Here is a 14,752-nt window from a genome sequence, read left to right on the forward strand (position 1 = left end):
CCACATCCTCTGTACAATTTGCTTTTCCATTCACTTTAGTGTCAACAGCAAACTTTGCTACACTCCACTCAGTCCCCTCTTCCAAATCATCAATGTAAATGGTAAACAGCTGCGGGCCCAGCACCGACCCCTGCAGCACCCCACTCACCACTGACTGCCAACTGGAGAAACACGCATTTATACCAACACTCTGCCTTCTATTGGTTAACCAATCCACTATCCATGCCAATACACTTCCTCCGACTCCATGCATCCGTATCTTATTTATAAGTCTTTTGTGTGGCACCTTATCAAACGCCTTTTGGAAATCTAAATATACAACATCCACCTGTTCCCCTCTATCCACTATATCCATTATGTCCTCAAAGAACTCCAGTAAGTTTGTCAAACAGAACCTGCCTGAATCCATGCTGCGTCTGTCTAATGGAACCACTCCTTTCTAAATGTTTCGCTATTTCTTCCTTAATGACAGCTTCAAGCATCTACCTGACTACAGATGTTAAGCTAACTGGCCTACAGTTGCCCGTCTTTTGCCTACATCCTTTTTTAAAAAGTGGATTGACATTTGTTGTCTTCTAATCCACCGGGACCTGCCCGGAGTCTAGAGAGTTTTGGTAAATGATTACCGACGTGTCTACTATAACCTCCTTTGAGGTTGTGGAGGTTTTGGAGAAGATTAAGCAAGTAACTGCAGATCACTATGTAGGTGTTACACCCTGCATCCATGGTGTATCAGCGATATATCCTGGGCATGCAATTAGATTTTTATAGCATTAACTACAATTATGAAAGTAATCAATCTTAAATTACATGTTCAAATTTGTTCAGGTCTATAAAGAATAAGGGGAGTAATTTCAAGGTGATTGGAGGAAAGTATAGGGGAATGGGATGATAGAGACAAGTTCTTTATACAGAGAGTGGTGGGTGTGTGGATCGCCCTGCCAGGGGTGTTGGTAGAGGCAGCTACATTAGGGCAGGAGTTCCCAACTTGGGGTCCACGAGCCCTTCGGTTAATGGTAGGAGTCCATGGCATAAGAAACATTGGGAGCCCCTGCATTAGGAGCATCTAAGAAATGGAGCGTTATGTGGGAAGGAAGGGTAGGTTGATCTTAGAGTAGGTTTAAATGTCAGTGAGCCAAAGGACCTGTACTGTGCTACACTATTCTTGCTTCAAGCTATTGGACTATTTTCAACATCCAGGTGAGAAGCATTTCTGGGAAAGCCAGTATCAACGTTTCATCGTTTAATGGCCTTGAATGTTTTGAACATAGTTTCCTTGCTGAGCTTAACTCACATACAAAATTGGGCAAAAAAAGAAAATCAGGCATTGTACTTACCTGAGCAACCAAGAGTGCTTCTTTGAGTTGGCCTCGGGCGGTGAAAAAGGTCACTAGTTTCTTCACATCTCCCGTTGCAATGCAATATGGAATAACTTCGTCACTCCCTTCCTGGATCAGCTGATCCGATCTCCTAAAGAAAAGGAAACGCGCTGCGATAATACAGGTTTTGTGGTTTAAGCTATTCTAATTTGTTGTGTTCTTGACAATAAATTTCCCTTATTACCCTGTATCTTCTGCCCTGGAAAAAACAAAGTGGGCAGGTTGAGCGCTCATCTATTTCCCACACTGAAGAGTGGGCTAACAGGCTTGAAAATATGCCGAGGAATATATGTATCCACTCTGCAGCAGAGATCAGAATTTATCAAGGGTTTATTCTAGAGGCCCTCCCTTCTTCTGAAACCCCCTGTAGGCTCTTCTCTTTGCTACTTTCATCTTTTAAACCTGATTAAATATTTCACTAATTTTCAGACGCATAATTTTATATACCTCTAATTCTTCTACACTCCAGGGAATGAAGTCATAATCTATTCAACCTTTCCCTATAACTCAAGTCCTCAAGTCATGGCAATGTCCTTGAAAATTTTCTCTGTACTCTTTCAATCTTGCTGAAATCGTTCCTATAGGGTAGATGACCAGAACTGCACACAATACTCCAAATTAGGCCCCACCAACATCTTACAGAACTTCAACATAACATCCCATCTCCTGTACACAAATATTTTGATTTATGAAGCTCTGTTTATGACCCTGCCTACCTGTGTCACCACTTTCAGGGAATTATCGATCCGTATTTTTACTTATTTTATCCAGAGAAGACCCACACATTCCCCAGGAAGGATGTACAAAGACTCCTTACAGAATGGCACCGGGTTGAACTCCGAAGTCTGGGACGCCCTAAGCTGTGATAGTGTTTCACTAACCACTACACTACAGTGGTGCCCAGATCACTCTGTTCTATTGCACTCCTCAGTGCCCTACCACTCACTATCCAGATTGACCACAATGGTGATTGGATTAGAGAATGTTTTATGAGGATCGGATGACCCCTATGTGAAGGGGAAAAGGCCATTCATATTTACTCGGTTTTGGCACCTCATGATTTTCTTCATCGCATTTAAATTGCCCCCTGTATCTTCTGTTCTAAGAAAACCACTCCAGCCTATTCAACCTTTCCTCAATTAAGATTTTCCAGTCCTGATAACATCCCATAAATCACCTCTGCACATTCTCTTGCGTTTGCTTTAAGAACATAGAGCAGTAAAGTACAGGGCCATAACATCTGTGCCATCCACGATGCCAAATGAAACTTATCCTGCCTGCCCTCACAATGTCCATATCTCTCCATTCCCTGCCAGTTCATGTGTCTGTTCAAGTACCTTTTAAATGCTGATATCATATCTCCCTTGGCAGCATGCATAATGGTTTGGTACGGCAACTGCCCTGCACATTACTGCAGGAACCCACAGAGAGTTGTGGACACAGCTCAGCACATCGTGGAAACCAGCCTCCCCTCTATGGATGCTCTGTAGGTGTTAAACAGTTTCCTAGTATGATAAGATGGACTTTTGGCCCCACAATCTCCCTCATTATGATCTTGCACTTCATTGTTTACCTGCGCTGCACTTTCTCTGTAGCTGTCACTCTTTATTCTGCTTTGTTATTGGTTTACCTTGTTCTTCCTCAATGCACTGTGTAACAGGCAGATCTGTGTGAACCGCATGCAAGACAAGCTTCTCGTAACATATGACAATAAAACCAATTCCAATACTAATAAACGTGAGTTGTTTGTATCAACCCTTGTATTTATATATTGTCAATGGTCTCACAGAATAGACCCTTTAAATGACAAACTGGTTGTGATCCAGGATGGCTGTTGTTAACTCAGCAAATATGACATCTATTCTACACCGACTGCCCTAAAACATCAGTCAAAATAGAAAATACAGATGTTTTGAATGAAGGAGCAAAATTGGTCAAGACTACAAGTGAACAGATTGTCTGTGTACATTCCGGATCATTATGCTAAAAGCATCTCACCTTTGCATCAGTTTCTTCCAGTACTTCATTGACACGCCGGGTGCCACTGACAGAGCCTTATCCCACTGAAACACAGGGAAGATTATCTCACTCAGATACTCTCCTCGTTTCTGCATTGACTAACTACGCTGCACAGCAGTTTTTGTGCACTGACACGTAATTAAGTTTGATTACTTTGTCAGGGGGAAGATGAGGAACTAGATGCAGGTGTTGTCATGGTGATCTTGCACTTCTTTCTCTGCATCTGGCTGTATGATCTTTCCAGAATCTGTTTTAAAAAGGCACATTGTTTTTTTGATGCTTGAATCTGCCATTGCCTGGCAGGACAAATCACTTTTGTAATGGAAAACAAGATATTAGTCAGAGAGAGAAAGTTTCTTTGGCCGCCTGAGCTCACATCCACCATCAACCACACAATTCACACTATCCCCTTTCTGTTTTTGCAGCCTTCGTATTTCACTCCCCCCACCCCCACCCGCCACTCACCAACACACTAGGGGAAATTTACAGTGGATATTTAAGACACCAAGCCACACGTTTGGGGGGACGTGCCAGGAAACCAGCTCCCAGAGAAAACTCATGTAATCTCAGAAAGAACATGCAAACTCCACATGGACAGTTGCCGAGTCAAATTCAAGCCCTGGTCTTGAATTTGAATCAGCAATTAATGAAGGGTCTCGGCTCAAAACATCAACAGTTTATTCCCCTGCTGCTTGATCTGCTGTTCCTCCAGCATTTAACACACACAAGATGCTGGAGGCACTCAACAGATTAGGCAGAATCTATGGAGAGGAATAAACAGTCAGTGTTTCGGACTGAGACCCTTCTTCAGAACTCGGTGTCTAAGGAAACAGGATAGTAAAGTTAGCCCCACTGGTTTAGTCTCTGCCTATAGATAGAACACTCTAGAAAACTTGGTGGAGACCTGCTGAAAAACAGAACTTAAGAGTAGCTTATTACATGACAAGGATGTCATTACAAGGTTTGTCCATAAACAAAGCAAACATGGCAGGTAATTCTAGTTACAATTACCCAAGAGCACTCTCTGATAAGGAGTTTAAAAGAGAATGGAATATCATTTATTGAATGTGGATGTTGCTTCCAAGTCAGCACTTGTCATCCAATCTTAGCTGCCCTTCAGAAGGCAGAAGTGAGACACCTTCTTGAACCACTGCACTCATCCACTGAAGGTGCTTCCACCATGCTGTAGAGTAAGGAGTAAGATTCAGACTCAACACAAAGTGTTATGCAAATGGAGCACATTTGGTGCCTAGTGGATCATAAATTTGAAAATTATGCTTTCCAGAGTGTGCTCATCAGAAATAATTTTTTTTAGTAAATTGACTCAATCAGTGGGGATTAAAGCTACATATGTAACTAGTGGCGTACATGATCCGGTGAATTTCCCCTTTGGAGAGTTAGGTTGGAATGGTTCGGTTAAGAGTCTCTCTCTAAAGCACTGTCGATAAGGAAGAAACTACTCTGTTAATGGGGTAGCTTGGCCATAAACACTCATACATGGCATGGTGGCACGTGTGTAAGCTATTGCTATGGGACCTTAGACTCACCACAAAATAAAGACTGCTGGAAGAACTCAGTGGTTCAAGCAGCAAATTTTAGCAGAATCCTGAGACAAATGGCAAATTTGGTCACTTTTTTGTCAGCGATTTGCCAGTTCTCCATTGAGGTTCTGTTGGAGATCAAACCAATCTCCAGAGAAAAGCCTGGAAGCAGAAATTCATCAGCTATCAACCTTGCTAAACAAATCTTATAGTATTTCTTCTAAAACTGAGTACCACATGTTTGGAGTGGAAATTCAAAAGCTGAACTCAGCACACTCAGCTCATACAACAGCAGACAGAATTTCTACCCCATATTTCAGGTACCTCACCTCTCCAAGCTCCACCATTAGTTCACAGTATCGCTGGATCTGACCCAGTCGCAGGTGAATCTCAGCTGCCTCCTTCAGTCTCTCTTCCTTGCTTGGTGCACCGATTCCACCTCCGAACTTCGACATCTTCACAGTTGTTAACTCCTGAGCTTTAGACTGAGCAGAAGGAATACACTGTTAAACAATTTGCTACTCTTTGCAGAGTAGCACAGATTGCTCTCTCATAGGTCCTGTGGCCTGAGCTCAGTCCTCGCATCTGGCAGTGTCTGTGTGTTGTTTGCACATTTATCTTGTGCTCTGGTTTCCTCCCACCTCCCAAAAATCCACACACATGTGTTTGTGTGGCCGAACCAGAGAAGCAAGGGGAAAACACTGGTTGCTTGATAGTTGGGAGGAGCTCAATGGGTTGAAAGGCCTGTATCCATGCAGTATAACACTATTTTCCTATAGCTCTAATTCATACATGACCTTCAATAACTGGCATAGAATGTATAGGCAAGAGCAAGTTTAATTATAAGAACAAACACAAGAACCCTAACCCTAACCCTGAAGAAGTCGTCCTGATTTCTGATGAAGGGTCTCGGCCCGTAACCACAACTGTTTGTTCATTTCCATCGACGCTGCTGGACCTGCTGAGTTCCTCCAGCATTTTATGTGTGTTGCTTTAAATATCAGAAACTATGATTGCTTTATAGTTGCCTCAAGAAGGCAGTTCCTCCAGTACTCTGGATTTCCAGCATCTGATGAAACTCTTGAGTCTATTCTTCATTAAATTCCCTGATCATCTGAGACTCGCTCTCTTCTCCACTGCCTGAAGTTACACATTCAACATTTTAGGAACAGATTCTCCCTTCTGCCACCAGACTTCTGAATGGTCCATGAACACCACCTCATTACTTCTCATCGCACCACTTATTTATTTTTTAAAATTGTCACTTATAGGTATTATTTATATCTTGCTCTGGACTGCTGCCACAAAACAACTAATTTCACAACATGTATCAGTGGTAATAAACCTGATTCTGTTTTTTTTTGCTGGTTTATTAATTTAACAACCACTATAAATTCCACGATATTAAATTAATTATAAATAGTGACCTTGCTTACGCTCATTATCATAGAAGTCAAATCAAGTCACTTTTTAATCGTCATTTCAACCGTAACTGCTGGTACAGTACACAGTAAAAATGAGACAATGTTTTTCAGGACCATGGTGCTACATGAAACAATACAAAAACTACACTGAACTACGTAAAACAACACAAAAACTACACTAGACTACAGACCTACCCAGGACTCATAAAGTGCACAAAACAGTGCAGGCATTACAATAAATAATAAACAAGACAATAGGCACAGTAGAGGGCAGTAGGTTGGTGTCAGTCCAGGCTCTGGGTATTGAGGAGTCTGATGACTTGGAGGAAGAAACTGTTACATAGTCTGGTCGTAAGAGCCCGAATGCTTCGGTGCCTTTTGCCAGATGGCAGGAGGGAAAAGAGTTTGTATGAGGGGTGCATGGGGTCTTTCATAATGCTGTTTGCTTCACAGATGCAGCATGTGGTGCAAATGTCTGTAATGGCTGGAAGAGAGACCCCGATGATCTTCTCAGCTGATCACGTCTCCACAAAACCCTCCAGATACGTCACCAACCTCAGGATTCAGTAAAGACACCGGAGGAAATAAATGGTTAAATAACAGGGCTTTATCACACACTAATTAAGGGTTGATGCACTTTATCAAGGGAAACATGTTTGGGTACCATGTAAACCCATATATTAAAAAAAAAATCAAGGTATACTTATGTCAAACATGTTAAGAATGGGGCCCACAAACCCCTTGCTTAATGGTACTAGTCCATGGCATAAAAAAAGTTGGAACAGAGAGTGGGTACAAATTAATGTTTGTCTAATGTTTAAGGGAGGGTTCTGCAATCTCTCCTTATTGGCACTTTAAATGATTCACACAGTCACAAGTGATTGAGCAAAGTAACATCACTTGAACATTTCAAGCCTTTGTACACTAAAAGAATGTGCATGCAGTTTTCTTGGTTGAGGTCATTAGAACAAGGGAATAAGAGGTTAGATATTAACCTGGGAAAAGGGGAGAAGAGTCTCCAGGTAGAGGAGTGTAAACCTTTGGCATTTTGCCCCCCGCCCTGCAGGGGGCTGTAAGATGCTTAGTTTGTTCGATTGTGTTCCGAGATGGGAGAGGTAGGCTTTAACACCGGGACAATCAGGGCAAATGGTGTTTGTGCGGAAGATTCACAATTGTTTAATATCATTTCCTGTACACAAGTGTAAGGAGAATGAAATAAGTGTTACTCTGAATCTGATGAAGCACAAAAACAAACTCAAAAGATAAAGAAATCAATAATAAAAATAAAACACACAATACACTTAAATATGTAAGATAATTTACACACACAGTAGATTGATTGTATGTCCATAAAGTGACGCTAGACTTTACATCAGGTGACTGAGGGGAAGTAATAAAGTAGAGCTGAAGTTAGCGGGTGGAGGTGTTGATCAGCCTTACTGGTGGTGGAAAGTAACTGTTTTGAGAGTGGTGGTCCTGGCGTGGATATTACGTAGCCTCCTCTCTGATGGGAGTGGAACAGACAGACCATTAGCAGGGTGGGTGGGATGCTTCATGATGTTACTGGCCCTTTTCCAGCACCTTTCTATATCCTTGTCCTTGATGGCACGTAGGCTGGCACCAGAGATGCACTGGGCAGTTTTGATTACCTGTTGAGGAGACCTCCTGTCCCCTGCAGTGCAGTTTCTCTACCAAGCAGTGATGCAGCATCTTAGGATGTTCTCCACTGCACATCTGTACAATGACATGAGTGTGCAAAGTCTTGCCCTCAGAATGTAGAGGCATTGGTGTACGTTCTTGGTTGTGTAGGATGTGTTCTGAGACCATGAGCGATTGTGTGTGATGTGCACTCCCAATAGTTTGAAACTGGGCTTCAGGGCAGGTTACCCGTATCCTCACTAAATGGTAGAGTAGCCTAGAGTGGCTTTATTACCTTTTCTTCACATTATTATCTCAGTAATTTTCACTTTTATTTACTTCAATCTCCAAGAAGTTTTATAGGTTATCTTCACACAGAATAATACATACACATATTGGCATTTGAAAGGCACATTCAACAAAAGACCCTTGTTACAGCTCAGTGCATTATGGGCAACATATGCAGCTTCAATAGTGACCCTCAGAAAGAAAATGGATGCATTTATGAGTGAGACTAATGAGATTATTCTTCATCAAGCTTTGACTCATTTTCTGGAAAACATATAGAAGCTAATCACAACCCAACAGTGAAACTGAGCTGACCAGCAGTGTAGTCAGGCTATAGAAAGACTAAATTCGCACATAGGAGACTGCAGATGATGGAACTGAGGGCAAACTATTAAGATGCTGGCTGAACTCAGTGGGTCAGGTAGCATCTATGAAGGGAAAAAGATAAACGATGTTTCAGATCAAGTCCCTTTATTGGGACTGAAAAACAGATGGAGCCTTTGAAAGCTCCTTCTCCACCCTCCAATTTTTTAAACTGACTCTCTCCCATTTATTATTCAGTCTAGATCAGGGTTTCCCAACTTGGGGTCCACAGACCCCTTGCTGAATGGTATTGGTCCAGGGCATAAAAAAGGTTCGGAACCCCTGGTCTACATTAAGGGTCTCAACTTGAAACATTAGCTGCTCATTTCCCTCCTTGGATGCAGTTCAACCAGCTGAGGTTATCAAGTGCCTTTTTTTTCTCTGCTTCAGAAAGATTAAAATGTGAAATTATATCCTGGTTCTCAAGGCTGACCAGAAAATTGAACCAGAAAATGTTCTATTTAGAGCCTTGTGGTGAAAAAAGGATGTCCCCAATTCACACTGCTCATTACTTTTATCATCAAGCCAATGGTTCTTTTGATATTGTTTAATTTGTATCACAACATATTATCTTTTTATTTGTTTTACATTGCACAAGAATTTTCCTTTAATTTGAGCTATCTGACTTAATTAGAAATTGGATGATAATTCCTCTTGCTAACATTGCTTACCGTTTTGAACCTGACCAGATGTTTCATGTGCATTATTCCTTTACAGTAGTTCTGGGGAAGTAGGCTGTCATCCTGATCTGTTAACACGGCCACCAAGTCCCAGAGGTTCTTACTGCCGCCTGGAGGCTACAAAGAACACGTTTGTGGTCAGTATTTCCAAATTTGGTCCTGTTGATCTAAGTATGAAAGATCCCAAAGAAAGCAGAAATTAATTGCAAGCAGCTAGAAGACCAACAATACAAATGTTAACAAGACCAACAAATGAACTACTGCCATTATCACCTGCATATATTTGGGCACAATTTCACAAAACGTTGCTGATGTTGCCGATAGTGTTGAAGGATGTCGTAGGTTACTATTATTAGGATGCAGAGCTCGACTGCGAAACAGCAGATGGAGTTCAATCCAGGAAAGTGTGAAGTGATTCACTTTTGAACTTGAAGGCAGAGTACAGTGTTATCAGGTAAATCCTGATGAAGGGTCTTGGCCCAAAACATTAACGTTTTTTCCTTTTCTATAGAAGCTGCCTGAACTGCTGAGCTCCTCCAGCATTTTGTGTGTGTTGCTCCAGGTATCTAGTGTCTGCAGAATCTCATGTGTACAGGGTTAATGGGAGGATTCTTAGAATTGTGGAAGAGCAGAGGAATCACATCCAAAGACCCCTCAAAGCTGCCATGCACGTTGATAGGGTAGTTAAGAAGGCATATGCTGTGTTGGCCTTCATTAGTTAGAGGACTGAGTTCAAAAGCCACAAGGTAATGTTGTAGCTGTATAAACCTCTGGTTAGACCACACTTGGAGTATTGGGTTCAAAGCAGTTGCCTCATTATAGGAAGGATGTAGAAGCTTTAGAGAGGGTGTGCCATTCATTTACCAGGAAACTCCCTGGGTTAGAGAGCATGTCTTACAAGGGTAGGCTGGGTGAGCTAGGATTTCTCTTTTTGAAGCAAAGGAACATGAGAGGTGACTAGATAGAGGTGCACAAGATGATAAGAGGCATAGATAGAGTGGAAATGGCTAATAAGAGTGGGGCATAATTTTAAGATAACTGAAGGAAAGTATAAGGGGATATCAGTTGTAGTGTTTTTTTTACACACAGAGAGGTAGGTTTGTGGGACGTGCTGGCACGGATAGTGGTAGAAGAAGATACATTAAGGACATTTAAGAAACTCTTAGAAAAACATATGGGTGTAAGAAAAATGGAGGGCTGTGTGGGAGGGAAGGGTTAGATGGACCTTGGAGTAGGTTAAAATCTATGCACAACATTTTAGGCCGAAGGCCTGTACTATGCTGTTCTGTTCTATGTGGTACCTTGAGACTAAGTGCACAAGGTAATAACATTTTTTCACTGAATATTGCATCCAAAATTAATTTCTATTGACTACAATAGGGTTTTGCTATTGCTTGCATGGTTTGGGGAGGGTTAGTGCTTCTGCCGATGCTAGCGGGGGGAGAGGGACAGGGAGGCTCGATGCTTGTGTGTGTGGGGCGAGGGGGGCTCTGGGGTTCTGATTTTACTATCATTCATTCTTTGGGATTTTTTGTTTCATGGATGTCCGTGAAGAGTAAGAATTTCAGGTTGTGTACTGTGTATATTATCTGATATTAAATTGAACCATTTTGACATCAGATCTCGAGTTCAACATGCATGTTTCTCCTTTGTCTCTTGACTTTTCTAATAAAAGTGAACTCAGCATTCAGAAAAACAAAGAATGTAAGTATTTTCAAACTTTTAAAATACTAACAAAGTATTGAAAGAGCAGGTACACATTTACCATAGTGGTTGAATAGATATTTCATTAATTCCCCATTAAAAAACTTCACATTTAGAACTCAGATCATGGAGCAGGTAGAGGAATTGACAATCCTTTGCAAGGGAGCAGAATTCCTTTAAGTTAACCCATATCAGTGGTAGGATTATTCAAATACACAGATCAGCTACAAGCGTACAGCGACACAAAAGAGGCATAACATTGCAAATGATGAACTCACAGAGAGGCTGCACAGTGCACAGACTTACTGAAAAGCATTCAGAGAACCACCTCAGCTTCTTCATCCGCACATTGCTCGTAAGCTTATCCAGCTCCTGCTTTATGTCCCGGGACACTTTCCCACAGAGAAGAGGGGGTGCTCCAGATGACATTGCACGATCTGAAAAAAAAGGGTGAGCTAAGTTAGGTGCGAATCCATCTCTTGCCCACCACTAACCCACCGCCTCCCAATTTCCTCCCATTCTCATCCAGGTGTCAATCCAGTCCCTGAGCTGCAGAGGTTGTCCTGTGAAGATTGGGCCTATTTGGGTTTAGAAGAACGAAAAGCTGTCTCATTTAAAATTTTGTCATCACAGAGGTTAAACTGACTGTTCTGTACGTTTACACCTGCACACTCTTTTAAAGCAAGGGGTTATCAATTGAAACTTTCAGTCTCCAGGTGCCATCTCTGAATTTCTAATGGACTGGTAGAATCTGGGCAAGGCCTCCCTTAACTTACAGTGGTGTGGAAAGTTTTAGGAATGATTGTCTGGAATAGAATTAGCAGTCACTCGGACAAGGATACAGCTCATCCCTTCACAGGCAAAGCCCTGTGTATCTCCCTGTACTGCTGTCCCAAAACAACAAATTTCACAGCATGATTCTGATTTAGATTCTTCTGAGTATTTACATGGAACGCTGCTGCATCCATCAAAGATTCCCACCATGCAGGCCATGACCTGTTCTTGCTACTACCTTTGGGCAGGAGTACAGAAGCCTTCAGTTCCACACCACCAGGTTCAGGAACAGTTATTACCCTACAACCATCAGGGTTCTGGTCCAGCGCGGATAACTTCATTCACACGTACTCCGAACTGCCCTTTCAATGATTCTTTACAATTCATGGTGACTTCTTTACTTACATAGAGATCCAGCATGGTAACAGGCCCTTCCAGTCCCAATGAGCCCATGCCTCACAATTACACCCATATGCCCAGTTAACCTCTTAACCCATACATCTTTGGAATGTGGGAGGAAATCGGAGAACCCGAGGGAAATCCACGTGGTCATGGGGAGGATGTACAAACTCCTTCCAAATTGCTGCAGAACCTGACGCATTACACTAACTACAATGCTATCTTGCTTCTCTCAGTATTAATTTTATTTGCACAGCTTGTCTTCTTTTGCACATCGATTGCTTGTCAGTCTTTCTTTGTGTATAGCTTTCAATAAAATTCTATCATATTACTTTTTCTTATAAATGTAAACAAGAAGTGAATCTCAAGGTAGTACATAGTAACATACAATATATGTACTCTGATAATAAATTTACTTTGAAGTAGTATGGATTATTAAAGGAATATTATGTCCAACTAACCTGACAGAACTGGAGAGGATCACTATGGGAAATGCAGTTGATGAGGTACGAACTAGATCTCCAAATAGCAACCTGGGATGAATCCTGTCTGATACAGGATAAGCACTCTGACTGTCAGTTGCTTTTTCCTCCTTATCAGTTTTTACCCATTTCAGAATCACGACTGCATCTTTTGTTGCTGAAACTCCACCTACACCTGAAACCCAGCTAGCAACACCTTGTACAACAGGAATTATGCAGATGCTGGAAATTCAAGCAACACACATCAAAGTTGCTGGTGAATGCAGCAGGCCAGGCAGCATCTCTAGGAAGAGGTGCAGTCGACGTTTCAGGCCGAGACCCTTCATCAGGACTAACTGAAGGAAGAGTGAGTAAGGAATTTGAAAGTTGGAGGGGGAGGGGGAGATTGTTGTTTGTTGTTTGGTATATTGGAAGCTGGTAACCAGATGAGACACTTACCTGTATTCCCGATTATATCCTCCCACTGCTGTTCGGCCAGAATGTTGATTTGGAGAGGAGAGATGAGAGGTGTTAATGACCACAGCCTCACGGTGGAGTCTCGAGAACAAGATGCCATGGTGAAGGGCCTGTTGGGATGACAGGTCAGGCCTAGGTGAGGGAATTAGGTTCACATTACTTCCAGCACATGTTCAAATCGGCAAGGTAAGAATTAAAAGCTAATTATGCAATTACATAATAATATGGTAAAGTGCATTTGAAACATGAGAGATTCTGCAGATGCTGGAAGTCCAAAGTAACGCACACAAAATGCTGGAGGAACTCAGGAGGACAGGCAGCATCTATGGAAATGAACAAAGAGTCAATGTTTTGGACTAAGACCCTCCTTCAGGACTGGAAAGGAAAGGTGATGATACCAGAATAAAAATGGGGCAGAAGGAGGAGGATAGCTTCCCCTGATAGGTGATAGGTGAAGCCAGGTAGGTAGGAAAGGTAAAGTGCTGGAGAGGAAGGAATTTCATAGGAGAGGAGAATGGACTAAAGGAATATTGTTGCAAACAAGTTAGATGCCGGATTCATAGAATGAAGAACTGCAGACATAGAAAATCTAACTATTAAAACCAGAACATTCAGAAGGGTCACAACTAAGGCAGTACAGTGGCCCATCTGGTAGAACTGCTGTTGTATGTTATTATGCATTAACAACTGGCTTATGCCCAGAGAAGGGATGATGGATTACTGGGCTCCAGCAACCCATGCTAGGTGTTGACCTCCAGTACTGTGTCGGCTGTGTTTTCCATGTTCTCTCTGTGATCACATGGATTTCACCCAGGTTCTCCATGTCCTTCCCACTTCCCAAGGATATGTCGGTTAGTAGGTTAATTGTTCCTAGTGTATAGGTGAAGGGTATAATCTGGAGAGAATTTATGTGAACACATAAATTGAACGCATTTATGGGAATACTTAACTTCAGTATTCACTATGGAAAAGGACCTTGGAGATTATAGGGATGACTTACAGCGGACTGAAAAACTTGAGCATATAGTCATTAAGGAAGTGGATGTGCTGGAGCTTTTGGAGAGCATCAAGTTGGATAAGTCTCCGGGACTGGATGAGATGTACCCCAGGCTACCGTAGGAGGTGAGGGAGGAGATTGCTGAGCCTGTGGCAATGATCTGTGTATCATCAATGTGGGTGGGAGAGCTTCTGGAGGATTGGAGGGTTGCAGATGTTGCTCCATTATTTAAGAAAGGGGTTAGAGATACCAGGAAATGATAGACCAGTGAGTCTTACTTCAGTCGTTGGTAAGTTGATGGAGAAGATGCTGACAGGCAGGATATATGAACATTTGGAGAGGCATAATATGATTAGGAATAGTCAGCATGGTTTTGTCAAAGGCAGGTCGTGCCTTACGAGCCTGATTGAATTTGAGGATGCGACTAAACACATTGATGAAGGTAGAGCAGTAGATGTAGTGTATATGGATTTCAGCAAGGCATTTGATAAGGTACCCCATGCAAGGCTTATTGAGAAAGTAAGGAGGCATGGGATCCAAGGGGATCCTGCTTTGTGGATCCAGAATTGGCTTGCCCACAGAAGGCAAAAAGTGGTTGTAGACGGGTC

At 42.2% G+C, this 14,752-nt stretch overlaps 1 protein-coding gene across 7 annotated transcripts in view; it reads right to left on the minus strand.

The window, feature by feature from the left end:
- Nucleotides 1-14,752, minus strand: part of wdr17 (WD repeat domain 17) — a 155,503-nt gene that overhangs the window by 65,575 nt on the left and 75,176 nt on the right. For all 7 annotated transcript variants that reach the window (XM_063049472.1, XM_063049469.1, XM_063049468.1 and 4 more), the window contains 6 exons: nt 13,130-13,279; nt 11,343-11,473; nt 9,324-9,449; nt 5,269-5,424; nt 3,378-3,442; nt 1,338-1,470 (listed from right to left, as the gene is read on the minus strand). In XM_063049472.1, coding sequence (XP_062905542.1) covers nt 1,338-1,470; nt 3,378-3,442; nt 5,269-5,424; nt 9,324-9,449; nt 11,343-11,473; nt 13,130-13,279 — 761 coding nt within the window. The remainder of the gene's footprint in view (nt 1-1,337; nt 1,471-3,377; nt 3,443-5,268; nt 5,425-9,323; nt 9,450-11,342; nt 11,474-13,129; nt 13,280-14,752) is intronic.

Source organism: Mobula hypostoma, chromosome 5 (assembly GCF_963921235.1).
Source record: "Mobula hypostoma chromosome 5, sMobHyp1.1, whole genome shotgun sequence".
Classification (NCBI taxonomy): Eukaryota; Metazoa; Chordata; class Chondrichthyes; order Myliobatiformes; family Myliobatidae; genus Mobula; species Mobula hypostoma.